The sequence below is a fragment of the Ornithodoros turicata genome, chromosome 1 (genome assembly GCF_037126465.1).
Source record: "Ornithodoros turicata isolate Travis chromosome 1, ASM3712646v1, whole genome shotgun sequence".
Lineage (NCBI taxonomy): Eukaryota > Metazoa > Arthropoda > Arachnida > Ixodida > Argasidae > Ornithodoros > Ornithodoros turicata.
Window position 1 is genome coordinate 68,045,457 of NC_088201.1, and position 27,256 is coordinate 68,072,712.

At 47.9% G+C, this 27,256-nt stretch overlaps 1 protein-coding gene across 1 annotated transcript; it reads left to right on the top strand.

The window, feature by feature from the left end:
• The first annotated feature begins 11,248 nt into the window (after positions 1 to 11,248).
• LOC135400202 (uncharacterized) lies at positions 11,249 to 13,296 on the top strand. Its single transcript, XM_064631957.1, has 2 exons — positions 11,249 to 12,761; positions 12,827 to 13,296. Exons 1-2 carry the CDS (start codon positions 11,249 to 11,251, stop codon positions 12,844 to 12,846), a joined length of 1,533 nt encoding a protein of 510 aa, XP_064488027.1. The 3' UTR covers positions 12,847 to 13,296.
• Positions 13,297 to 27,256: the final 13,960 nt, after the last annotated feature.

The window sequence follows — 27,256 nt, forward strand, 5'->3', positions numbered from 1 at the left end:
CGCTTACACGTCTACCTGCAAGAAATGACCCACAGTCTCCTTCTGAAACATTGCATCACTTGCCAACATCTTTGAGAAAAAGTAAAAAGTAACCTTTCTGCAACCCCGATGATGGCAGGGCCAACCAAGAAATACACCACAAAGAGTCACTGGTGTATTCTGCATAGCGAAGCCATTATCAACGACTTACACTAGGCCCTTGTACTGGGATTTTAACAGTGGTGACCGCAAAATTTGGAAAAGGCGCCGGCAGAGCCCTCTAAAACGGGCAAAACCCTTTGTATCATGGTGCCAAATGCATATTCGAGACGGCTTATGCTATTGCCCTTCCCACTGGGATTGTAACGGAGGCGACCGCAAAATCCGTAAAAGACCGCAGCAGAGCCCCTTTAGAACGGGCGAAACCTCTTTAATCATGGTTCCAAAGAGATATTATCAACGGCTTATGATGCTCTTAGTAGTAGGGACCTATTACGCACAACGACATCCTTTTTCTAATCCAAGATGGCTGATTCTAATCCAATTCTAAGCCAAAATCCAATTCTAAGCCAAAATCCAGTTCTAAGCCAACACAATCCGCTTGTAATCCAACACAAGCCAAATCCAGAGCCAATCTGATTAGCCGCCATTAGCTCCGCCCACTTCACGTTGATTGGCCCATGCTAAGCCTACTGATCTTTGATTGGCTGACCGTAGCTCCGCTCCTTTATGCTAATTAGTTGGCTGGGCTCCGCCCAGTTCACGCTGAATGGCCCGTGCTAAGCCTTGACTGATCATTGATTGGTTGACTGTAGCTCCGCCCTTTATGCTAATTACTCGGCTCTCTATTACACGCAACGACGTCCTTTTTTTCTAATCCAATTCTAGGAATTCCTGTTCTAATCCAATTCTAAGCCAAAATCCACTTTTAAGCCAACAAATCCAGTTCTAAGCCAATCCAATCCAGTTGGAATCCAACACAAGCCAAATCCAAAGCCATCTGATTGGTCGCCATTAGCTCCGCCCACTTCACGTTGATTGGCCACCACGCTAAGCCCACAGATCACTGATTGGTTGACCATAGCTCTGCTCCTTTATGCTAATTAGCCGGCTCGGCTCCACCCACTTCACGTTGATTGGCCACCACGCCACTGATTGGCTGACCGTAGCTCCGCTCCTTTATGCTAATTAGTTGGCTGGGCTCCGCCCAGTTAACGTTGAATGGCCCATGCTAAGCCCACTGATCATTGATTGGTTGACTGTAGCTCCGCCCCTTTATGCTAATTACTCGGCTCTTCACGCTGATTGGTGCACGCGTATAGCTGAGCACGCCCCCGTTATGCTAATTAACCGGCTCCGCTGATTGGTCCATTCTAAGCCTACTGGTCACTCTCCCAGCCCCCCCCCCATCTGATTGGCCGCCGCCGCCGCCCGCCGCTGAAACACACCGCTGCGGCCTCAAACTTACCCGGGCTAGCGGGTGGCCGCCAGATGGTGCGCGGATCGCTCGGCGGTGGCTTCAGATGGTTCTAACCCAATGTCTCTATCTCATACATCCAAACTTACCTCGTGCCACCAGATGGCGCGACTCAGGTGCATCAACTCCGCGCTGTTCCGCTTCGAGGCGTCACACGAGCGAGAGAACTTCGTCGAGATGTGCTGCCACATATTGCGCTCCCGTATCACCGCAAACAAGTTGCGGGAAATCATACGCGAAATCTTGGACGAGTACCTGTCGGCTTACAGGGAGCAATCACTGCGCGAGCTTCAGGAACTATGTCAGGAAGAAATAAGAGTCCTGGAGATGATCATCAATCGCGCTAGGAGCTATGGATGAAAATAAAGATGCATCACACCTCGCTACACAGTCTGCTCGAGTTATTCCACGATGCACATGCAGTTCCAGCACCCTGCTCGAATTCTCATCTCCGGCGCGTCCATGTGTGGGAAGACGGTGCTCACGCAGAATATAATGAGACATCCCGAATTATTTAGCATTCCACCGCAGAAGATACTCTACGTACGAAAGTATGCAGCCGGCTGGGAAAAGGATTTCGACGGTGTGGAGTTTATGGACAGGATACCTGCAGATTGGGATGAGCGATATCCCACTCTCATAGTTATTGACGATCAAATCACGGAAAAGGGGGTTCTATCGGAGGTAGAGTCGCTGTTTGTACGTGGTAGCCACCATAAGAATGCGTCCGTGATCCTGATCACACAAGCCTTGTTCTATCACAATGCCGCTTTTCGAACGATATCGCTGAACGCCAGTTATATCGTATTGTTCCGGAACGCGCGGTCCGTACAACAGATCGAAACCTTCGGACGTCAGGTATTCGGGAAACAGGGGCTCTCCTATTTTCTCGACGCATATAACCAGGCGACGGAGAAGGCGCACGGTTATTTAGTTGTGGATCTGCACGCGCAAACACCTCCCTCTCGTAGCCTGCGAACGGGTATTTTACCGCACGACCGGCAGTTCCTGTTTACGCCCGCGAAATGACGGCCGATCTTAGAAGACATCTCACGCTCCTCAAAGTATTGGCCGCCAGCAAACCGACGCACCGCGCAGAGTTACTTAAAGAGCTCAGCTGCGACGACATTCGAATCCTTTCGGAAATCTGTCTGAATATTCTACGCGGAAATATCCCACTTTCGACGGAACTTCATAAAAACCTGAAGAAACACAAAAAAATCCTCCGCTTCCTCGCCTACAAGTCACTTCATAAGTGCCCCCGGCAGTTGAAGAAATATATTAGGGGACAACGAGGTGGTCTCATTCCCATACTTCCACTGCTCCTCTCAGGGCTATCAAGTCTCGTGGCGGGAGTCGCCGGGCGAGCGATATCCAAAGCCATCGGTCATGGCTCATAGAATAGAAATAGGTGAAGTTCTGAAATCTAACGATTCGGACGATGTAAAAGTGGGCAAAATACTGGAAGCCCTCTATTACTTGCTGAAGCGAGCTCACTATCATCCTCCTCCTCCTCCTCCTCCTCCTCCTCTGGAACCTGTCCATTCGGAGCCCAAACCGGAACCCAATCCATTCGATTTTAATCTTCTACCCTCCGGCGTTGATAAAGCACGCGCGAAATCTGTGCTAAAAGAATTGAAGAAAGTTTTCACCTGGCAGGCGGATAATGTGCTAGTATATAGAGGGAAGCGAATCAATCGCTCAAACATTGTGGCTCTCGTGAGCTACTTAGCACGTCGTAGCGCGCTCATCAAGAAACCCCGCTGGTACAAAAAAGTATCGAAAATTATAAGCGCTCTGAAAATACACCGCATTGCTCGCTGGAGCAAATATGGGGCCCTATAGAAAGATCAAGGAGAAAGGGTTAGGTGGAGTGGATCGGTACCGACGGTATCACAAGCTCACGCGCGCAGAAGCCGTGGAACAGCTGAAAAAAGAAGATGCTTACACCCTTCACAAGCCAGTGAAGAAAAAATTTAAGCGGCGCTCCATCATCGCAACTCACGTGCGGGATTTATATCAGGCAGACCTTCTGGATATGCGCAAATATCAGAAATTTAACAAGGGCTTCAGGTACATCCTAACGGTCATAGATACGCTATCGAGGTACCTGTACATGGTCCCCATTCGCACAAAGCGCCCGCAAGACGTAAAGAAAGCCTTCCAACGAGTTTTCCGTCACGGAATTCCGAAGAATTTGCTCACTGATCGCGGGAGCGAATTTTGGGGTTCCCCCGTTCGTCAGTACTTTCAGTCGCTACTAAATCACTATAGCACACAAAGCGGAATGAAAGCGGCCTCCTGTGAACGCGTGCAGAGAACAATTAGAGAAAGAATAGCCAGGCATTTCACTAGTACGGGGAAGTTTAATTATATCAACGCGCTGCCGAAGATAGTGGCCGACTATAACGACTCGGTACACTCTGTCACGGGCGAAAAGCCGAAAAACGTGAACGCCGGAAATGAAGTAGCTCTGTTCAACAGATTGAATCGTAAGACGACCCCGCGCGAGAGCAAGTATAAATCAGGGGACCAGGTGAGGCTCGCGTTAGATCGCGGCGTGTTCGCCAAAGGCTACGATCAAAGGTGGACGGCCAAAGTGTTCGAGGTGTCGCGAACGAGAAAGACCGATCCGCCCGTAGTGTACGTGAAAGATTCGACGGGAAAAGAAATACTGAGATCATTCTACGAGCAGGAGCTGCAGCCCGTCCACCATCTTTCCTCGTACGATAAGCGACTCATATCCGCGGTGATTAGAAAGAAGAAAATTAACGGGGTATTGCACTACTTGGTTCGTTGGTTTGGATACGCCAAAGATCACGATTCTTGGGTGCCCGCCAGCGATGTCAGAAAATGAATTTTACGTGTATCTGCTCTCGAACGCTAGCATGGACCTGTACCCGTCCAACACGCTGAATGACTTCACGATCGCGTTAGATAAGCCACTACACCTGGATGATTCGTACGTCGTCGGTCTAGAGGGATTTTCCATTCCCAACAGCTTCCTGAACGTGAACCAAGCGCCTGATAACCTGATAACGCTATCAACGGAGAAGTGGCAAACAAAACAGCTCACGTTCGAAGACACGGACACGCTATTGAATAAAATATTCCCCGAATATGGGATAGAGTGGACTTACGAGGAAGATCACTACGTGTTTAAGCTACCGTCGCGCGTGCGCTCGGCGAAACTAATCGACAGACCGCTGCATCTCGCCTTTGGAATCGTCGACATCGATGGAGATCACCGGGAGGGCGGTAAAGTACGCGCCGTCCCAAACGTGTTACCGCTCGCGGAGGAAAGAGCCGTTATGATGCGAGTTCGCCGGGTGATAGTGATCAATAACGATCTAATTTTAGAACCCCGATCGCTCATTACCGACACATTCAACGAATTCTTCAGAGCGACGAACGATACAGAATCACGGGTGGAATACAAAGACAACACTTACTCGCTTTCTCTCCCGACGAATTTCAACTTGTCGACCGAGTTCCTGGACCTCATTCAGGTGAAGCACATCCATGTTGAAGGATCCCGAAAGCGCATCACGTGTAATCCCATAGTGAAGACGTACTGCGTCCACATAAACACTCAAGAGACGGAAAGTCGGCGCATTTCACTTCCACCGAATTACTACGAAACACCCGAAGCTCTCGTGAGCGCCATCCATGAGCGTCTGCAACCGGAGGCTTCCCTCACGTACGATGCGTGGGCGAGGAAGTGTTCGTTGAGCTTGCGGGAAAACGTGTCGCTTACATTATCCGATTACTTTGCGTACCTACTGGGTTTCGGCGCGAAAACCGTATTTACGGAAAACGATACGGGCGTCGACGAAGTGACCATAGATCTTCCCATTAACTGTATTATGATATACACGGATCTCGTCACGCCCTCCGTAGTGGGAAACGGTCGGCATCCGATACTGAAATTAATTCCATTCGTATACGATAGAACGAAAGAACAACTGAGTTTCAGCTTTCTACCCGTTCAGTATTTTAAGTTAGTGCAGCGCGAAATTTCCTCAATCACCGTCTCTATACGCGACGACACGGGTCGCAAGCTACCGCTACAAAATCGCGGTAGATCGACGCTGACGCTGCACTTTAAGCATGTACACTAAAGCGGTACCAATCTACGGATTTGGCGTTCCAACGGTATACAGGTCGCACCTGTACCAGAGGGGAGGCAATTTCTTTTCTCAGCTCGGGCGTTTCGCTATTCCACTCTTTAAACGCGTATCGCCCTACTTAAAAAAGACGGCTGTTGCGGCCGCTAAGCGCGTGGCCAAAAATCTGTCGGAGGGAGACTCTTTCCGAAGTGCGCTGAAAAGATCGGCGAAAGATACGGGCCGTGAAATTCTCCGCGACCTCGGAGGGGCTGGTGGGCGAAGAAAGAGGAGAAAACCGGACGTCTTCGACGGCATAAATCACGCTGGTTGCGCGGCCACAATTTAGTTGCGAGATGGACACGATTAACGTCGTACATCCCGACACTCCTCTGTTGGATAAGTCGGAAACACAGTTATTTTCCGTGCCGGGAACGCAGTGGCATATACTGAAGGGGGAATATGAGGTATTCTACCCGGTCGCTGACATATCCTCCGTCATAGAGTTCCAGCTTTCGAATTTGGGGCACCACTATCTCGATTTGAACTCCGCGTACATAGTGACGAAAGTCCGCATCGTACGTGACGATGGTTCGCTACCGGAAACACAGGCTGGCGATCGGACGACCTACGACGAGGTCTACCCCGTCAACGCGTTCGCCAGCTCGCTTTTCAAGAACGTAGCCGTCTTCTTGAATCAGACCATGATTACGAATAATGATTTGTATAGCTATAGAAGCTACCTGGATATTTTGCTTCACGCCAGCACCACGGAGCAAAATACCGTGCATAAAGCAGGTCTGTACGCGCAAGAAGAAGCGCGTCAAACGGAAAACAACATTCGCGCTCATGGACCGACCGAACGATACAACCTCACACGTGGCGGCAAGACCATCGACCTGGTTTCCAAGATCAACTCGGACATTTTCCTGCAGCCTAAGCTACTCATATCGGGAGTGGAAATTAGGCTTGTTTTTTATCAAGGCTCCGACGCGTTCCGCATTATGAAGACCGATCAGGAGCAGCACATGCATAAAGTGGAAATCATGAGTGCCACTTTGTACATAAAGAAAATCACCGTGTCTCCCAGCCTATTCCTCGGACACGAAACGGAATTGCAGAAGCGCAAGGCTCTCTACACACTGGCCGGAAGTGAATCGCGTATTCGTTCGCTACCAGTTGGCAACCTGGATGCATGCCTGGAAGATTTATTTCCTGAGAAGATACCGTCTAAGGTGGTGGTCGCATTCGTGCCCACCCTTGCCTACCAGGGAGCATTCAATCGGGACCCGTACCGATTCGTGAACTGCGACATTGAGTCGGCGACGCTCACCGTGAACGGGACGCAGCGAATAGACACGTTCGACTTCAACAATAACCTGAACCACCGAAGCTACTTCAATCTCCTGGAGCAGCTGTGTGAGAAGCACGTCTCCTACGAATACGACCACTACGTTGGAAACAAGTTCCTACTGTACTACGACCTGGATCCCGATCAATCCTCCGTCCACCTGTCACCGATCAGGCGTGGAAACGTTCGTCTGCAACTCAAGTTCCGACGTGCCTTGGCCGAACCCACGACCGTATTGATACTGTCCGAGAGTGTGCGAATTATGTCCATCGATAAGAACAGGAACGTCACACTGGATTAGCGATGTTCGAGCAAGATATCGAGAGACTCCTGAAGTACAATGATTACACTTCGGCACTCTTCCGCGGTGTATACGCTCGAGACGACCGTCTGCCCGCACTGGATAGACCGGGTATGATCGTGGTGAACACCGATCGGCGACAGCAAGCTGGGGAGCACTGGATTTTGTACGCGAAAATGAAGGATGACCTCATCTACTTTGATTCCTTCGGATTGCCGCCCATCGAACCCGAGCTGAAACGCCTCACCGTCGACGAATATAATGATGTCTGTATCCAAAGCCTGTATTCTCCAATGTGTGGTGTGTACTGTTGTATCGCGGCGACATTGTTGGCGAAAGGGAAATCACTGAAGAGCATTGTATCCCTGTTTTCCGATAATCTCGCCGCTAATGACCTAAAATCAATAAAGCTGCTAGAAAAGTTGTTTGTCGCTTAAAAACGCTTGGTGTCCTTTATTCTCTATAGCTCCCCACAAACTACACTCGCTTAGTCAATGAATACGCGCTATAGCTCCCTATCATATCATTCTATCAATACAGCTTCCCATCATATCAGCCTATCTTCCTAATCCATCACAACAACGCAACATTTAAAATCAGAAATACATGTATTTTTATTTTTCCCGCTGATTACATATGGGACGCGGACTTTCGTCGCGGTCACTTCTTCTTCGCGTGAGTAAAGATGATGTCGGGCGATGCGGCTCTTTTACCATCCCTGAATCTCTCCTTCTTCTCTAGTTTCAGATCTGGTAATTCTCGCATTTCTTGCAAATCTTCATCCGTGAGTCGCCTAAAACGACTGGGTAGGTACACCTTTACGCGTTTATCGTTGTCCATCAGGAGTTCCACGTACACGGACTCCCCATAGATAGTATCCACTTTGCGTAAGTCCAACACGTCGAGCTTTTCGTTGTTTGGAACAATGCTCATTTTCTGAATGTCTCCATCACCGGGTTTCTTTAGTTTATCCAGCTTCTCGACAATAGATGACATATCTCTCAGTGCAAGTTTCTACGCACGCCAAATGAACTGAAAATGAGGACGACTATTACCTAACTTTCCTCATCTTGAAGACAATAGTGAAACATACCTTTCTCGTTGTGCGCTTCACGAGGAGTCGACCGACGGCTTCACAGACCTCAAATGAGTTGTATATATCGCGACTTTTATATAAAGCACCCCCGGAGGAGCGCAAGGGTGGTGCGATTCTGTTTACACAATCACACGGGAACAGCATGTGATATATGATGCGCGCGCGAAGGACATTTGGAAACTGCATAAGCGAACCCTTTGTTTTTGGTGCTCGTTTCGGCAATGAGCGGGTGGGCTCATAGGGATATTTTCCTTCAGATAGACTTGTCTCATCAAGCACAACAGTTCACTTTTGGCTTTAATACGTGTGGCCTCGGAAAACATGATTTACGAGGTGACCCAGTTTCTCGCCTATTTACATCACCTTGACGCAACATTTTTTTCGCTGGGGCTCGCCAGGATGGGTGGAAGTGCGTTTTTGATATTAAACAGATGGCACCGTCGTGTTGGGGCTTGTCTCAAGGTGACCCAATTTCTCGTTACATTACCTTGACGCAACTTCCCCGAGAATAAAACAAAGCTCACCGTTCTATAGTATAAACTCATTTTGGCAATGAAGCGCATTTTGATATAAAACAGGCGGCCCCAACGTGTTGGAACATGCAACCGACTCAAGGTGACCCAATTTCTTGGAGAAGACCTATTTACATTACCTTGACGCAACATTTTCTTCGACGGTGAAAGCTCACCATTGCGGTTGCGCGCGTTCTGATATTAAACAGATGGCCCCAACGCGGCCTCATCCTCGAGGTGCCACATGATTTACGACCGCGTGGAAACAAGCGAGCCCCGACGTGTTGGCGCATGTAGCGTGGATGCCGGTTTATAAGCCGCGCGATCGCCTCAGGGGGGGAACAGTCTGCTTTCACTCGCTTCACAAGTAAGTTATTCCCTCCTTTACTTGTTGCACGTTTCTTACTGATGCGCGTTTATTTTCAGTGCCTCGGTGTGTGTTCTGCTTTTTTGATCCTCACGATATCGAGGATGAATCGGACGACGACGACGATTCTCGGGACGGCGCACCTCCTACACTGTCTGCTCACGTGATGCGATCGCACCCCGACGTGGATACATCCTTCCTGCCCTTCTTCCAGACTGACGCCGCATTTAGAGGTATCGTCAAAAGATTCACGCTATTGGCATCTGTTCACGATCAGGGAGTAGAGGATTTGCGACAATATTTAATGAGTCACTTTCACGATATGCTCGCCATATTGAGAGCGCAAAGAATACCCTTTAGGTTTTGCATTTGTTCCGATGTTTTAATGGTAAAGGAAACTCGGGGGGAGATAACCGCGCACATAGCCCACTTTATGGCGTTTGCTCGCGAAGTCCACAGCGACGGAGCCGTCGCGAATACCCTAATGGACGCGATTCAGGAGTCCACGGGGCGCGTCGAAAATTATCAGCGGGAAGGGAGTGGGTTCGTGTCCGCCGACGTCCAAAATGTTCAAATATGTATTTCCGCGGTGAAAACGAAAAAATTCGGATGCAATGGGACACTTCCCGATCATTTGGCTAAGCGCAGGAACGTGCTAACGAATATTCATTTACCAGCACGTAAGGAGGGTGAGTGTTTTAAATACAATACGCTTGCCCTCCTGCACCCGCAGGAAAGGAATTCGTGGAAAAAATGTGAAAACTACGCAGCGGAGTACTGGTGGCCTAGTCGCTTCCCCGTTTCCTACTCCGATCTGGACGAATTCGAAGACAAAAACAGGATATCCGTGTACGTATACGAGTACGTCGATCAGGGAGTGCACGTGTCGCGACCTCCAAAACTCGAGTATGAAAAGAAAATTCACTTATTGGCTGCAGATGAACATTTTTTTGGAATCAAGTCCCTCGAACGCTTGTTGACGACCAGAAGTAACCGTTTCGTGTGCGAGCGCTGCACGCGCTCTTTCCTGAAGGAAGAGAGCATGGCGAAACATCGTCGCCTGTGCGCGGACGTAAACGAAATCATATTGGAATTTTGCGAACCGGGCAAAAACTTTGTAGAATTTACTAAAATACAGTACAAGCAGCAGTACAACTACGTCGTCGCGTTGGACACAGAGAGCGTACTCGCGCCCAGTGGTGTTGGCATGCAGCGTCACGTTACCTCGAGCTTCTGCGCTGTGCTCGTGCGCACTCACGACTCCAAGGTGATGCGCATCAGGACGCACCACGGTGAAGATTCCGCGAGGCAGTGCGTCAGAGCTTTGATGGAAATGCGGGACGAGATGATCACCCTGAACGCCTGCCCCGCGGAAATGGTGCTGAATGATGAGCAACGAGCACGGCACAGAGCCGCCACCCACTGCGCGTACTGCGGGCAGGAGTTCGCGCAAGATCTACCCCGTGTCCGGCACCACGACCATTCCAAGCGTTGTACTGCCGGCGAGACAAATTACATCGCGACGCTGTGCAACCCCTGTAACGTGGCGTGCACGACGCGGGAAAAACTGCCCATCATGGTGCACAATCTGGCCTACGATTTGGCCGGGCTGCTGCGGGAATTTCACCTTCTCAGGTGGAAGCGAGCTCCCTTCATCGTGGCCAGTTCCATGGAAAAAATCCGATCGTTCGAAATTGGCACCTTCCTATTCAGAGACACCATGCAGTACCTAAATTCGTCGTTGGGAGAGCTCGTGGAAACCGTCAAATCCATGGGGGGCGCAGAGGCGTTCCAATGCCTGAAGCAGGTATTTGGAGACGACTACGAAATTTTGCTTCGTAAAGGTGTATTCCCGTACAGCCACGTTAGCTCGTTCGCGGTCTACGACGAATTGGCTCTGCCGGCAAAATCCGCCTTCCGAAACGATCTGACAGGGGAGGATATAAGCGACGAAGACTATCAGTACGCGCTGCACGTATTTGAACGTTTTGGATGCTCGAATCTGAGGGATTATAATGCATTGTACCTGAAAACGGATGCCCTGTTACATACTGACGTAATGCAGCACTTCCGACGCCTGTGCTACGACGCGCGCGGTTTGGAATTGCTTCATTGCGTTTCTCTGGCATCCTATTCGTGGCAGTGCGCTCTAAATTACACGCGGGCAAAATTGGAACTGATCATCGACGAGGACATGTACCGGACCATCGAATCGGGTGTTAGAGGCGGGCTCTGTCAGGCGAGCAGACGTCATTTACGGGCTAACAATCCGCTGTGCAGTGGCTACGATCCCGATAAAGAGGAGGTGTACATATCGTACATAGATTGCAACAATCTTTACGGATTCAGTATGATAAAGCACCTCCCCATCGGCGATTTCGAATGGGTCGAGGATTTTAGCTCCGTGGATTTTATGCGTCACCCCACGGACTCGGACGTGGGATACGTGTACGTGTGCGACTTGGAGTATCCAAAATCTATCCACGCGCTGACGCGGTACTTCCCCCTGGCTCCCGAGAAGGCGGTCGTCCCGAAGGAATGGCTCTCACCATTTCAGCGGGGGCTCCTCGAAGAGTTAATGTATGAGCCGGCGAACAGCAAAAAGCTGCTTCTCACGTGCAAGGACAAGGTCGAGTACGTTGTTCATTACGCGCTACTCGCGCTCTATTGTAGACTGGGCATGCGGGTGACAAAAATTCACAGAATTCTAAAATTTCGTCAGGCACCATTCCTGCGTCCCTACATCGAGGACAATGTTGCCAGACGCGTCGCCTCGAGCACGACGTTCGAGAAAAATTTCTATAAAATCTCAAATAATGCGGTCTTCGGGCGTACGTTGCTAAATAAATTTAATATGCGGGACATTCGAGTAGCCTTCGATGAGGAGACGGCGAGTCGCCTCGGGAGTCGGGCGGAATGCGCGCGAATGGAAATTTTGTCCCCTGATTGTGTCATGTACGAAATGCGCAAGAGAAAAGTGCGCTGCGATTTCCCCCTGCAGATTGGCTTCACGATTTTAGAACTGAGTAAGTTAACCATGTACTCGTTCTATTATGAAACCCTGCTGAGCAAGCTCACTTGTCCGGTGATTACCTGCTACTTTGACACGGATTCTCTGATCCTCGGCCTATTCTGCAAGGACTACGAAGATCAGTTACGCGCGATCGCCGACGACCATTTAGACTTGTCTTCCTTCGATCGTGATCATCCACTGTACAGCGTGAGGAATCGCGGTAGGCTTGGCGCGTTCAAAAGTGAAACGGGTAGCGTACCCATTGAGGAAGTAATATGCTTGAAAGCCAAAATGTATTCCATCAAATTAGCCGGGGGAAAACAAATTGCAAGAGCTAAAGGGGTCAAAAAGAACATTGTGCACAAACACCTCCTCCATGATACGTACCGCGATACCCTATTCAAGCACGCTAGCGTATCGCACGAACAGGTGTCAATAGTGGGAAAGAAACAGTGCATGTACACCATCAGAAATGTGAAAAGAAGTCTGATGGCATACGACGACAAACGATACCTCTACAATGACGTAGACTCCTACCCGTACGGAAGCTGCGAATATGGTAAGCTTGAGTGGATGACGTAGATAGCGAGATTTCACCTGGCGTTCTTTCCCCCCGCCGCACAGATAATGCAGTGGATGAGTAGGAGTAGCATCATTCGACCTGCGTCACTGGAAGGATGTGGCACCTCGTTCTCTTCTCGCTCGTCTCGTGCGCGCTGGCGCTGGACGCCGGCAACTGTACGGCGAGCATCAAGCTGGAGAAGGATAAGCACACGTACGCGCACGAATGCCCCGGCGACATCTTGGCCATCAGGGAGTGGCACGTGGTACCTATGCGGTCCGGCATTAACCTGGACAGGAACGCTACTGGATCGTTGCGTACGTGCCTTCACTCGCTGGACGTGAGCGACAGCTACGAAGATATCCAGTGCATGCGGAAGTGCCAACTCACGGAGGACGAAATTTTTCTCAGCCGCTGTCCCGGAGACGTCTACATGATCCGTCACTTTCGTGGAACCATGCCCAGCATCAAGGGAATCAACCTCTCCAAGACTGCCATGCTTTTCCTCAAACATGTACTCAATAAACGTTGAAAGGTATTTTTCCCCTGTCTGTTTGTTCTCGTAGAGCTATCTGAGATGGGTTAGAACCATCTGAAGCCACCGCCGAGCGATCCGCGCACCATCTGGCGGCCACCCGCTAGCCCGGGTAAGTTTGAGGCCGCAGCGGTGTGTTTCAGCGGCGGGCGGCGGCGGCCAATCAGATGGGGGGGGGGCTGGGAGAGTGACCAGTAGGCTTAGAATGGACCAATCAGCGGAGCCGGTTAATTAGCATAACGGGGGCGTGCTCAGCCATACGCGTGCACCAATCAGCGTGAAGAGCCGAGTAATTAGCATAAAGGGGCGGAGCTACAGTCAACCAATCAATGATCAGTGGGCTTAGCATGGGCCATTCAACGTTAACTGGGCGGAGCCCAGCCAACTAATTAGCATAAAGGAGCGGAGCTACGGTCAGCCAATCAGTGGCGTGGTGGCCAATCAACGTGAAGTGGGTGGAGCCGAGCCGGCTAATTAGCATAAAGGAGCAGAGCTATGGTCAACCAATCAGTGATCTGTGGGCTTAGCGTGGTGGCCAATCAACGTGAAGTGGGCGGAGCTAATGGCGACCAATCAGATGGCTTTGGATTTGGCTTGTGTTGGATTCCAACTGGATTGGATTGGCTTAGAACTGGATTTGTTGGCTTAAAAGTGGATTTTGACTTAGAATTGGATTAGAACAGGAATTCCTAGAATTGGATTAGAAAAAAAGGACGTCGTTGCGTGTAATAGAGAGCCGAGTAATTAGCATAAAGGGCGGAGCTACAGTCAACCAATCAATGATCAGTCAAGGCTTAGCACGGGCCATTCAGCGTGAACTGGGCGGAGCCCAGCCAACTAATTAGCATAAAGGAGCGGAGCTACGGTCAGCCAATCAAAGATCAGTAGGCTTAGCATGGGCCAATCAACGTGAAGTGGGCGGAGCTAATGGCGGCTAATCAGATTGGCTCTGGATTTGGCTTGTGTTGGATTACAAGCGGATTGTGTTGGCTTAGAACTGGATTTTGGCTTAGAATTGGATTTTGGCTTAGAATTGGATTAGAATCAGCCATCTTGGATTAGAAAAAGGATGTCGTTTTGCGTAATAGGTCCCTACTACTGCTCTTCTACAGGGATCGCAACAAAAGCGACCACAAAATTCGGAAAAGGCAGCAGCAGAGTCCTTTAAAACGTACGAAACCCCTTGTATCATGGTACCAAAAGGCATAATCATGACGGCTTATGCTATGCCTTTCTACCGGAATTGCGCAAGAGGGGACCGCAAAATTTGGATACTGCGGCAGCAAGGCCTTTTAAAACGGGCGATACTCCCTGTATCATGGAGCGAAAGAAAGAAAGTTATCAGTGGCTTGGTGGCAATGCTATTCTGCTGGAGTTATAACACAGGCGATCGCCAAATTCGGAAAACGTGGAAGCAGAGCCCTCTTAAACGAGCAAAACCCCTTGTGTCATGCTGCCAAAGACATATTATCAACAACTTATACTATGTCATTCTACCGAGATCATAACACAGGCGACCGCAAATATCGGAAAAGGATGCAGCATAGCCCTTCAGAACGGGCGAGACCCCTTGTATCATGCTGCCGATGACATGTCATCAATGGCTTGTGCTATGCCCTTCTACTGGGATTGTAACAGAGACAACCCTAAAATACGGAAAATGCGGCAGCATAGCCCTTTAAAACGGTCGATACCCCTTGTATCATAGTTCCAAAGTCATATAAGTATACGCAACGGCTTATGCTATTGCCATTCTACTGGAATTATAACGGATGCGGCCGCAAACTCCATAAAAGCCTACAGCAGAGCCCTTTAAAACGGACAAAAACCCCTTTAATCACGGTGGCAGACATTTTACACACATATAAAGACGCGACGGCTGTTATGCCCCTCTCCTGTGATTGCATCGGAAACCATCGCAAAATTTGGAAAAGGCGGCAGCAGGGCCCTTTACAATGACTCAAATGATATGTATCATGGTGCCAAAAAGATACTATGAACGGCTTGTACTGGGATTGTAACAGAGGCTACCACAACGTTCGGCAGCAGATCGAGCCCTTTAAAACGTGCGAAGCCCCTTTAATCCTGGTGCCAGGGCGTACATGGAGAGGTCGCGTTTGAAGAAACTGCTTCCAAAACGACACTCGCTAGGCATAAAGCGTCCTCAGCTGACTTTGTAGTATGTATATGTGAAAGTAAGATCACGGGGTTTGAACGCCGTATCTTGTTCCCCTGTTGCACCCTGAGAGGGCGCGTTTTACAAAATCGCTTCCAAAATGGCACTCGAAATGGCCAAATGGCCTATTTCATCAACTTCGGGGCTTAATATATTTTGACATAACAATAATATTAAAGATGTCCAAAGCTGATTTTCTAATGTGTATATCTGAAACTAAGATCATGGGGTTTGAACCCCGTACATTGTTCCCCTGTTGCACCATGACAGGTCGAGTTTGACAAAATCGCTTCCAAAACGGCACTCGAAATGGCCACATGGCCAATTTCATCAAATTCGGGACTTAATATCATTTGACATAACAATAATATTAAAGATGTCCTAAGCTGATTTTGTAGTATGTATATGTGAAAGTAAGATCACGGTGTTTAAACCTCGTACGTTGTTCCCCTGTTGCACACTGAGAGGTCGCGTTTGACAAAATCGCTTCCAAAACGGCACTCGAAATGGCCAAGTGGCCAATTTCGTCAACTTCGGGGCTTAATATCATTTGATATAAAAATAATATTAAAGATGTTCTAAGCTGATTTTGTAGTATGTATATGTGAAAGTAAGATCATGGGGTTTGAACCCCGTATCTTGTTTCCCTCTTGCACCCTGAGAGGTCGCGTTTGACAAGATGGCTTCCAAAACGGCACTCGAAATGGCCAAGTGGCCAATTTCGTCAACTTTGGGGCTTAATATCATTTGATATAAAAATAATATTAAAGATGTCCTAAGCTAATTTTGTAATATGTATATGTGAAAGTAAGATCACGGGGTTTGAACCCCGTACCTTGTTCCACTGTTGCACCCTGAGAGGTCGCGTTTGACAAAATCGCTTCCAAAACGGCAGTCGAAATGGCCAAGTGGTGAATTTCGTCAACTTCGGGGCTTAATATCATTTGATATAAAAATAATATTAAAGATGTCCTAAGCTGATTTTGTAGTATGTATATGTGAAAGTAAGATCACGGGGTTTGATCCCCGTATCTTGTTCCCCTGTTGCACCCTGAGAGGTCGCGTTTGACAAGATGGCTTCCAAACCAGCACTCGAAATGGCCAAATTGCCAATTTCATCAACTTCGGGGCTTAATATCATTTTATATAAAAATAATATTAAAGATGTCCTAAGCTGATTTTGTAGTATGTATATGTGAAAGTAAGATCACGGTGTTTAAACCTCGTACGTTGTTCCCCTGTTGCACCCTGAGAGGTCGCATTTGACAAAATCATTCCCAAAGCGGCACTCGAAATGGCCAAGTGGCCAATTTCGTCAACTTCGGGGCTTAATATCATTTGATATAAAAATAATATTAAAGATGTCCTAAGCTGATTTTGTAGTATGTATATGTGAAAGTAAGATCACGGGGTTTGAACCCCGTATCTTGTTCCCCTCTTGCACCCTGAGAGGTCGCGTTTGACAAAATGGCTTCCAAAACGGCACTCGAAATGGCCAAGTGGCCAGTTTCGTCAACTTTGGGGCTTAATATCATTTGATATAAAAATAATATTAAAGATGTCCTAAGCTAATTTTGTAATATGTATATGTGAAAGTAAGATCACGGGGTTTGAACCCCGTACCTTGTTCCACTGTTGCACCCTGAGAGGTCGCGTTTGTCAAAATCGCTTCCAAAACGGCAGTCGAAATGGCCAAGTGGCGAATTTCGTCAACTTCGGGGCTTAATATCATTTGATATAAAAATAATATTAAAGATGTCCTAAGCTGATTTTGTAGTATGTATATGTGAAAGTAAGATCACGGGGTTTGATCCCCGTATCTTGTTCCCCTGTTGCACCCTGAGAGGTCGCGTTTGACAAAATGGCTTCCAAAACGACAACGAAATGGCCAAGTGGCCAATTTCATCACCTTCGGGGCTTAATGTCATTGGATATAACAATAATATTAAAGATGTCCTAAGCTGATTTTGTAGTATGTATATGTGAAAGTAAGATCACGGGGTTTGAACCCCGTATCTTGTTCCCCTGATGCACCCTGAGAAGTCGGGTTTGACAAAATGGCTTCCAAACCGGCACTCGAAATGGCCAAATGGCCAATTTCGTCAACTTCGGGGCTTAATATCATTTGATAGATAAATAATATTAGAGATGTCCTAAACTAATTTTGTAATATATCTATGTGAAAGTAAGATCACGGTGTTTAAACCCCGTACGTTGTTCCCCTGTTGCACCCTGAGAGGTCGCATTTGACAAAATCGTTTCCAAAGCGGCACTCGAAATGGCCAAGTAGCCAATTTCGTCAACTTCGGGGCTTAATATCATTTGATATAAAAATAATATTAAAGATGTCCTAAGCTGATTTTGTAGTATGTATATGTGAAAGTAAGATCACGGGGTTTGAACCCCGTATCTTGTTCCCCCCTTGCACCCTGAGAGGTCGCGTTTGACAAAATGGCTTCCAAACCAGCACTCGAAATGGCCAAATTGCCAATTTCATCAACTTCGGGGCTTAATATCATTTGATATAAAAATAATATTAAAGATGTCCTAAGCTAATTTTGTAATATATATATGTGAAAGTAAGATCACGGGGTTTGAACCCCGTACCTTGTTCCCCTGTTGCACACTGAGAGGTCGCGTTTGACAAAATCGCTTCCAAAACGGCACTCGAAATGGCCAAGTGGCGAATTTCGTCAACTTCGGGGCTTAATATCATTTGATATAAAAATAATATTAAAGATGTCCTAAGCTGATTTTGTAGTACGTATATGTGAAAGTAAGATCACGGGGTTTGATCCCCGTATCTTGTTCCCCTGTTGCACCCTGAGAGGTCGCGTTTGACAAAATGGCTTCCAAACCGGCACTCGAAATGGCCAAATTGCCAATTTCGTCAACTTCGAGGCTTAATATCATTTGATATAAAAATAATATTAAAGATGTCCTAAGCTAATTTTGTAGTATGTATATGTGAAAGTAAGATCACGGGGTTTGAACCCCGTATCTTGTTCCCCTGTTGCACACTGAGAGGTCGCGTTTGACAAAATCGCTTCCAAAACGGCACTCGAAATGGCCAAGTGGCCAATTTCGTCAAATTTGGGGCTTAATATCATTTGATATAAAAATAATATTAAAGATGTCCTAAGCTAATTTTGTAATATGTATATGTGAAAGTAACATCACGGGGTTTGAACCCCGTACCTTGTTCCCCTGTTGCACCCTGAGAGGTCGCGTTTGACAAAATCGCTTCCAAAACGGCACTCGAAATGGACAGTTTTATCAAGTTGTATAGTTTATAAAAGCGATATAAAATACGAAACGGTATCATTTGTATATTACTCACTCAAAATAAAGTTGTCTGTTCTGTCAGTCCCTTCGAGTTCTGGAAAAAATGACTGTTCTCGTTTCGAACTCCTTGAGACCGGCCGTACAGTCTCAGCGCATCCGTATTACGATAATACTGGGACTTAGTCCGTCGAGCGCCTAGGAGGGGAACCCTGTCTGAGTCGCAACTTTGAAGGCCCTGGGTGCATCAGGATTAACACTCACACATCGTGCCGTGGTTGGTATGTGGCCTGGAGGACGTGCTGAACGAAAATAGGCGATGACATTTCCAGAATTTGACTGCCTTTGTCGAAAAATTGTAGTCTAAACATGGGCGATGTGCAAAAATCGACGGAATCCCCATAGGCGCAATGCATTAAAATTCATTTGGCCAGGGTGCACTAGGCTTATATTCTGCTGGCGCCTTTCATGTCTCCAGGGGTTCTTTACATGGTGTTCTTCTCTATTAGACGATGACATCTTAAAAATGTTATTCTGTTTTGCTGTTAATTGGCATAAACGCTGTCTCCCATTGAATTCACATCCTGTAAGGCCGCTTCCCGCATAGCGGCTGAGTATAGTGACGGAGTGCGCCGGCGGGGGGGTGACCGCGAATTTTGGGATTGGTGAATCTTTTCCCGATGAAAGCTTCATAAAGCCCCTGCGGTACTGCATCTTCCGGAATCCAACCGAAAAACGGCGTCAAAACATCGAGGACCGTTCGCCCTACTGAAAATAGTGCTTTTGATTAGACAGCGAGGATAAAATCGCAATACCTTTTCTATTTCGGCTGTCGATTTCCATAGTGTGTGCCCCCCCCCCCCTTGAATCTCTTCAGTGTTTCATACAACTCTGCGCCATCATACGAGTCCAACGTCCCACCACAACGCACAAAAGCCAGAACTTGTTTGAGCACGCTGAAACAAGTTATGATATGGCACGCGCGTCATTTCTATAAAGGGGAGCGGGACTTGTTTGATCGCGCAGAACAATTTACGTTGTTGTAGAACATCGCCTGATGCGCTGGAAACACCATGCAGAACCCGCCTGGGAACCCAAAACTACTTCTTTTACTAATAGCCAGAACTTGTTTGAGCACGCTGAAACGCGCACGCACCGTGATGCGTGAAACGGTTTTCTTCTTTCCATAATGCTCGGACTTGTTTGATCGCGCAGAACGTTTGGGATATGATATAAAATGGCTTTAAAATAGCGTGGCGCACTCCACAAACTATATAAGATTTCGGCCGATCCATCCATGAGTCTCTTCTCTAGTTTCAGATCCGGTAATTCACGCATTTCTTGCAACTCTTCATCTGTGAATCGCTTAAAACGCGTTTATCGCTTTCCATCAGGAGTTCCACCTATACCGCCTCCCCATGTCGACCTTGCGTAAGTCCAACACGTCCAGCTTTTCGTTCTCCGGAACAATGCTCCCGTCACTGGGTTTATCCAGCTTTTCGAAAACAGACGCCTTCCCAGTTTCTACGCACACCGAATGAACTGAAAATGAGAACTTTCCTCATCTTCCTCGTTGTGCACTTGACCCAGGGTCGACCGACGGACGGAACTCAAATGCGCCCTTGGAAGGTGGTGCGATTTTGTTTACACAATCACGCAGGAACGGCCCGATGCGCGCACGCCAAGGACATTTGGAACTTCTTGGAAACTGCATAAGCGAACCCTTTCTTTTTGGTTAGAGAAAGCTTGTTTCGGCAATGAGCAGATGGTGATGTGGGCTCATAAGGATATTTTTTTGTTCGCATAGCGTTGTGTGATCACTGCTTACTTTTGGTTTTAATACGCGCGGCCTCGGAAAACATGATTTACGAGGTGACCCAGTTTCTCGGAGAAAGCCTATTTACATCACCTTGACGCAACATTTCCGCTACGATCCGCCGCAGAGTACTCAGTTTGGCCATGACGGGTGAAAGTGCGTTTTGATATTAAACAGATGGCTCGAACACATCTTCAAGGTGACCCAGTTTCTCGTACTTGCAACGGTGGGGAAACAAGCGAGCATTGATATAAAACAGATGGTCCCAACCGGAGGGGTATATTACGCGCCTGTGTTTCGGCTATCTAGTTTCCGTTCGGCTGGCACGGTAAGTGGTCGACATGTGGGTGCCTGGAAGGTGCGCGACATTTTGGTGTGTCGGCGCATGTTGTGAGGTGTGCGCGGGCAGGCTGAAATCGTGTGAGCTGTCCACGCGCCCGAAGTTAGTTCCTTTCGTGCCGCGTCGCGCGACAAGAATCTACGCGCGTCATACCGGTGTGATGAGGTGAGCCCATTTTTTTGATGAGATGGACTTGTTCATAATGCGACTATCTTAATATTTGGTGCTTCCAGTATAGAGAAGGAACGCGGAGGTGCGACTGCACGGGATGTTCGGGGAGAGAGCAATATGAAATTGTGTTTCTTGATACTCAGCTTGAGTTGAGTACGTGCGTGCATAGCACCAAGCAATTTGTGTAATATGCATTGGAGCGTCAGTCACGACATAGCATCATTGTGCTTTGTGCTTGATTTAATTAATATCTTATGTTCAAGTGCACCGTCTAAAACTGCAATATGGGGGCTGGCTAAAGTCGCGTGAGCTGTCCACGCGCCGCATGTTTCAGATATTGCTGCATGGTGCTCGTGAATCTATGTGCCGGTCTGCGAAGGTGAGCGCATTTTTTCCGAGATGAACTCGTTCATAGTGCGACGTTGTGCCCTGAACTTATATTTCTAAGGGTGCTTCCAGTTGTGCTCTGCGTACGAGCTGTGTCGCGTTAAATATACGCTGGCTATGTTTGAACAGAATATTCTGAGGGGAGCAATGTTGAATTGTGTTTCAGTTGTGTTGTTTTTTTTTCTTCATACTCAGCTTGGGTTGAGTCTTCTTTTTTTAAGCTTGAGTACGTGCGAAGCTTCACTGCATAGCATTGTTTAATAAGTGTTGGAGCGTCAGTGCGTCTTGAGCTTCACCACATAGTACCACTATGCTATTGTCATTCTGCTCGATTTATTTAATTTCGTGTGTTGAATGCGCACTGTCTAAAATAAAAACGGACCAAATCTCTATAGGGTTTATTGATCATTCAAGTTGTTTTTCTCTCAAACCAGCTTCTCTGCACAGCATCAACTATCGATGTTTTCTCGATCATGTGCTTCTTCCTGCTTATTTCGAACGCGTGCTGGCTTCCCTGATTCGCATCACGATGAGTTTTTTTGCGCTTTGTTTAATACACACTGAAATGTTTTCTTTTTCTTTGTGGTTCTGTCACAAAATTCGTTTTCAAGAATGAACGCGCTCCATTGCATCATTTGCCATTCTGCTTGATTGAAACAATTTTTAGGTTGAACTGCAAAGCGCACACATCCTAAACGATCCTAAGCTTGTTCTCAGAGGTGGGCTTGACCTAACGCACGCATGCAACCAGGTGAAGCCAACTGTACTCGTGTAGAGTATGTTTTGAGAGGTGTACCCAAAACACGTTTTTTTATTTCCCATTAGCAACTGTGGCTATGTGAACAGCGGGAGGCGGCGGCATGTAAGCTGTTCAACCTTCTAACGCTTGCTCTCTAGAAGTATGAACCAGTCCTCCTCAGGTACCCGCGGACGCGGCTGTAAAGTATGTACCACTCCGCCCATACACCATGTTGCAAACCCATTGGCCGAGACTGCGCGCGCGCTCAGATTGGTGGAGAACGTTTTCAAATCGCATTTTGTACGCGCGCATGTGCGTACAGCGTCTCGGCCGTTTCAGCATAGTTTCGAAATAGCATGGCCGGCATGTCGTCCTCCTGTGTTTGGTGGTGTCAATCGACAGAACAGTTTGCAGAAATATGATCGCGGGTTTGTTCGTGCGTCATTGCGAATCTACGCGTGTTGTGCTGTTTTTGGACACAACTATTATCCCACGAACAATTTGTCAACTGTGCTACCGGAATGCTTCATGAGTTGGAGCGTGAAGAACAAGTTCGAGGGCCGTTGGACTTCGAGGACTGTCAACAAAGACAGGATTACGTGCCACACAAGCGATTTTTGCTTCGCTATAATGGATGCACCGCAGGCAGCGAAGCACGATGCTCATCATGAAATGGTACGCACTCATGAGACTGGCTCGGTATTAGGAGTTGAACGGTGTGTTCGTCCTGCTTCATGTTCGAACTTTGTCCTAGTGTGTCAGCAACGCAGTGGGCTTTGTACGCACAGTGCACCCATGTATCAGATCTTTGAATTAATGCTTTGTATCAAATAAATATTTATTTTACCCCAAAATCGCTTTAGTTATTTGGAATACCGAGTAACGGCGGCAGGCCTGAAATCCAGTAGAAGTCGATGGTAGCCAGGACCGACCGAAAAGCCAGCCAGACATGGAGGCTCCTGATTGGCCGACTGGTTGTGCATAATATCCACCACGTCGCAATTTCATTGGTCGTGTGCCCAGTGTTGTGTGAATTGTCTCAAACTATGGGCTCTATGGGGAGCTGTTGGAGCCTGTATGAACCAGTTGGATAGAAATGAGTCACCAATGCAATGGCGCGACGCAGCTGTCCATCTTTGCAAAGAGGGTAATCACAAGCGGCGCCATCTCTTCTATGTGTAGGGAACCTAGCATGTGAAAAAGTTTCATTGTGAACAAGTGAGCAGCCAGATGGGATGGGCTTCACCTAACGCACGCATGCAACCGGGGGAAGCCAACTTTACTTGTGTAGAGCGTGTTTTGAGATGTGTACCCTGAAAATGTTTTTTTCCCCATTTCCAACTGTGTCTATGTGAACAGCGGGAGGTGGCGGCATGTAAGCTGTTCAGCCTTCTAACGCTGGCTCTCTAGAAGTATGAACCAGTTGGATAGAAATGAGTCACCAATGAAATTGACTGTTTTTCACACTCGCGTCGCAGCTGTCCAACCTCAGCTTTCTTTGCGAAGAGTTTATACAACCGGCGCCATCTATTGTATGTGTAGGGAACCTTCTTCGGCGCCGTCAGAGCATGTGAAAAAGTTTCATTGTGAACCAGTAGGCAGCCGGATGGAGGCATGGACCAATAGCAGTTGGAGCTTACCAGCGTATGACCCCCCGGCTAAACCTATCTTATGGTAAAAGTTCCAATATCCCACAGTTAAAGTTACATTATCTTATCTAGATATTAGAGGGAGTGACCAATAGCAGTCGGGTCTAGCGATGAGTGGAAGTGACCAATTGCAGTTCAAGCCTGTTAGGGAGCTCTAGACATAAGTGACCAATGAGAGGCTTGTAGTCAGATGGGCCAATGAGCACCACCACTTGTAGTTAGATGAACCAATAGCAGTTGGTGTCTACTGAGGAAGCTGAGTGACCAATGAGCGCAAGAGATGACCAGATAGAATTATGGACTAACGATCTCTCTGATGCAGCTGAACCAACCCATGCTGTACGATGCTGCTGGACCAGGAGGCTGTTGTACCAAATAAAGGTTGAAATCAACAATTGTTGTGTCTTGTCTGAATCCGCTGCATTGTGGTTTAGGAGCGACAAATGCAGGCTAGCCAATCACTGTTCAGTAGGCTTAGCGTGGACCAATCAGGGCAAGCAATCGGTAGGCTTAGAATGGACCAAACGGTGTGAAGGGCCAATCAGTAGGCTCAGCGTGGACCGGCTTAGAAGTCTGGATCAGAAGGACCAATCAGCATGAAGTGGGTGGAGCCAGTAAAGAGTTGCGCCACTAGGTAAGTAGCGTGGACCAATCAGGGGCCAACTATCGGTAGGCTTAGAATGAACCAATCGGTGTGAAGGCCCAATCAGTAGGCTTATCGTCGACCGGCTTAGAAGTCAGTAGGCTTAGAACGGACCAATCAGCATGAAGTGGGTGGAGCCAGTAAAGAGTTGTGCCATCTGGTGCCAGTGGACCTAGAACGGGCCAGCCAGGGCCAATTGGTAGGCTTAGACTGGGGACGGCCAATCAGAGCGTTTAGAAAGTCTGGGAGAGTGATCAGCAGGCTTATCGTCGACCAGCTTAGAAGTCAGTAGGCTTAGAACGGACCAATCAGCATGAAGTGGGTGGAGCCAGTGGTGCCGCGAGGTAAGTTTGGACATCTGAGATAAAGCCACAGCGGGGTCGCTGCCGAGCGGGCGGGCGCTAACGAAGGTTATGTTCAGTAGGCCAATCAGGACTGTTAGCCATTATGGTGGGCTTAGCGTGGGCCAATCAGGGGGCTTAGAAGTCTGTGGAGAAGAGGAGCAATCGGGATGAGTAGGCTTAGCGTGGACCAATCAGCGGAGCTGGCTAATTAGCATAGAGGCTCAGCGATCGGCGTGCACCAATCAGCGTAAAGTGGGCGGAGCCAAGTAATTAGCATAAAGGGGCAGCGCTATGATGAACCAATCAACGATCAGTAGGCTTAGCATAGGCCAATCAGCGTGAAGTGGGCGGAGCTAATGGCGACCAATCAGATGGCTTTGGAATTGGCTTGTGTTGGATTCCAACTGGATTGGGTTGGCTTAGAACTGGATTGTGTTGGCTTAAAGTGGATTTTGGCTTAGAATTGGATTAGAACAGAAATCCTGGAACTGGATTAGAAAAAGGATGTTGTTGTGCGTACGGGCTTAATCAGTGGGCTTAGAACGAGGGCCAATCGATAGGCTTAGATAGGGGACGGCCAATCAGAGGGCTTAGAAAGTCAATCAGCGGAGCCGGTTAATTAGGGGCGGAGCTCAGCGATCAGCGTGAACCAATCAGTGTGATGCAGCAAAGTAATTAGCATAAAGGGGCGGAGTCAAGCAATCAGCATGCTTAGCGTGGGCCAATCAGCGTGAAGTGGGCAGAGCCGAGTAATTAGCATAAAGGGGCGGCGCTACAGTCAACCCATCAATGATGAGTAGGCTTAGCATGGGCCATTCAGTGTGAAGTGGGCAGAGCACCTAATTAGCATAAAGGAGTGGAGCTACAGTCAGCCAATCAAAGATCAGGAGGCTTAGCACGGGCCAATCAACGTGAAGTGGGCGGAGCTAATGGCGGCCAATCAGATGGCTTTGGATTTAGCTTGGGTTCGATTAGAACTGGATTATGGCTTAGAATTGGATTAGGATTGGATTAGAATTGGATTGGAATCCGATTAGAAAAAGGATGTCGTTGTACGTAACGGTGCAGTACTACTTACGTTGTCCAAAATGTTTACTATTTACGCACCGACCATTTCACAACCATCATTCCACAAGTCCACCGCGGTAGCCGCGGTAAAAACTATATTCATGTATATATACTTTCTTCTTTGAGGATCTCTTTAGCGTTATTGTATCTGAAGATACGGGAAAAACTGCAGTACAAGTTCAGGCAATATATATGTTGTTACCACACGTGTTTATTTGTATGGATAAAACGGACGCAGGATGTAGATTTCAGTGACGAAGATATGTGCGCAGTGATGTGCCAAGAGGAGGAAAGGATTACGAGACTCAGTCAAGAACAAGTGGCTGGAGTCAGAGAAATGCACCTACCCAGTGGGCAAGATGCATCCCTGTTACGTACGCAGGATATCCTGATATGGATGTTAGGATACCCTATTGACAGCTACAGGTTCCATTTACATCCACAGGACATCCAGGAGACCAGGATTTCGGCACTAAATACACGTCACAGGTACGTCACTATGACACAAGTTTTTGGACATATGACGAATATGGGAGGTTCTTCAACTGCCTTTTAGTCAACCATTAAATACATTGTTGGACCGCACATACAGCTGCCACTGACCCAATTCTGCTACATGCACTCATGGAAAGGCACCAATGACTCACATTTTGTTTTATATTATATTTTTATGTTTTATACTATACATTTTATTTCCAAATTAAACAATTTTAGAATATATGTAAAAGCTTAAGGCGGCAGGAATGCCAGCTTGCTTAACCACATCCCATGACAAAAATGACACCGCCCTCGCGTAAAACGAAGAGCGTGCAGGTGCCCATTTAACGATCTCCCTCCTCGGAGTAAGATCTAAACCGGGGCACAATGCAATCATTGGCATCCATTGTTAGCCGTGCATACCAGCTACTATGTGTGTGCATTGGCATCGAGGCAGAAGACCAGTCACAAGGACTGGCTCCCATATAACTATCTCAACAAGCTAGGACTAAAACTAGAACTAGTGCAATACCAACTCCTGCTTGCGAAATAACGTCACGTTAAGGATTGCTGTTCGTCCTTGTCGTCGCCATGCAACAGACCAGGACTGCGGAGAGTTGCGTTCGGGATAACGGCACGAAGGAAAGTAATACTTAGAGGACAACGTACCTTCCATGCGTTTCCTCGAATAGCACAGACGAAGTTAGCCAGCATCTTCGGAACTCCACAGCACCAAGGACTGCTCTCTCCCTGTGTAGAACTCTGCGAAAACCCAGTCGAACGAGGCACGTGTGACGGCCCACGAGCGCGACCGCCGTGTACCGCTACGCAGCGCGCTATCCACACTTGGTAGTTTATCCAAGGT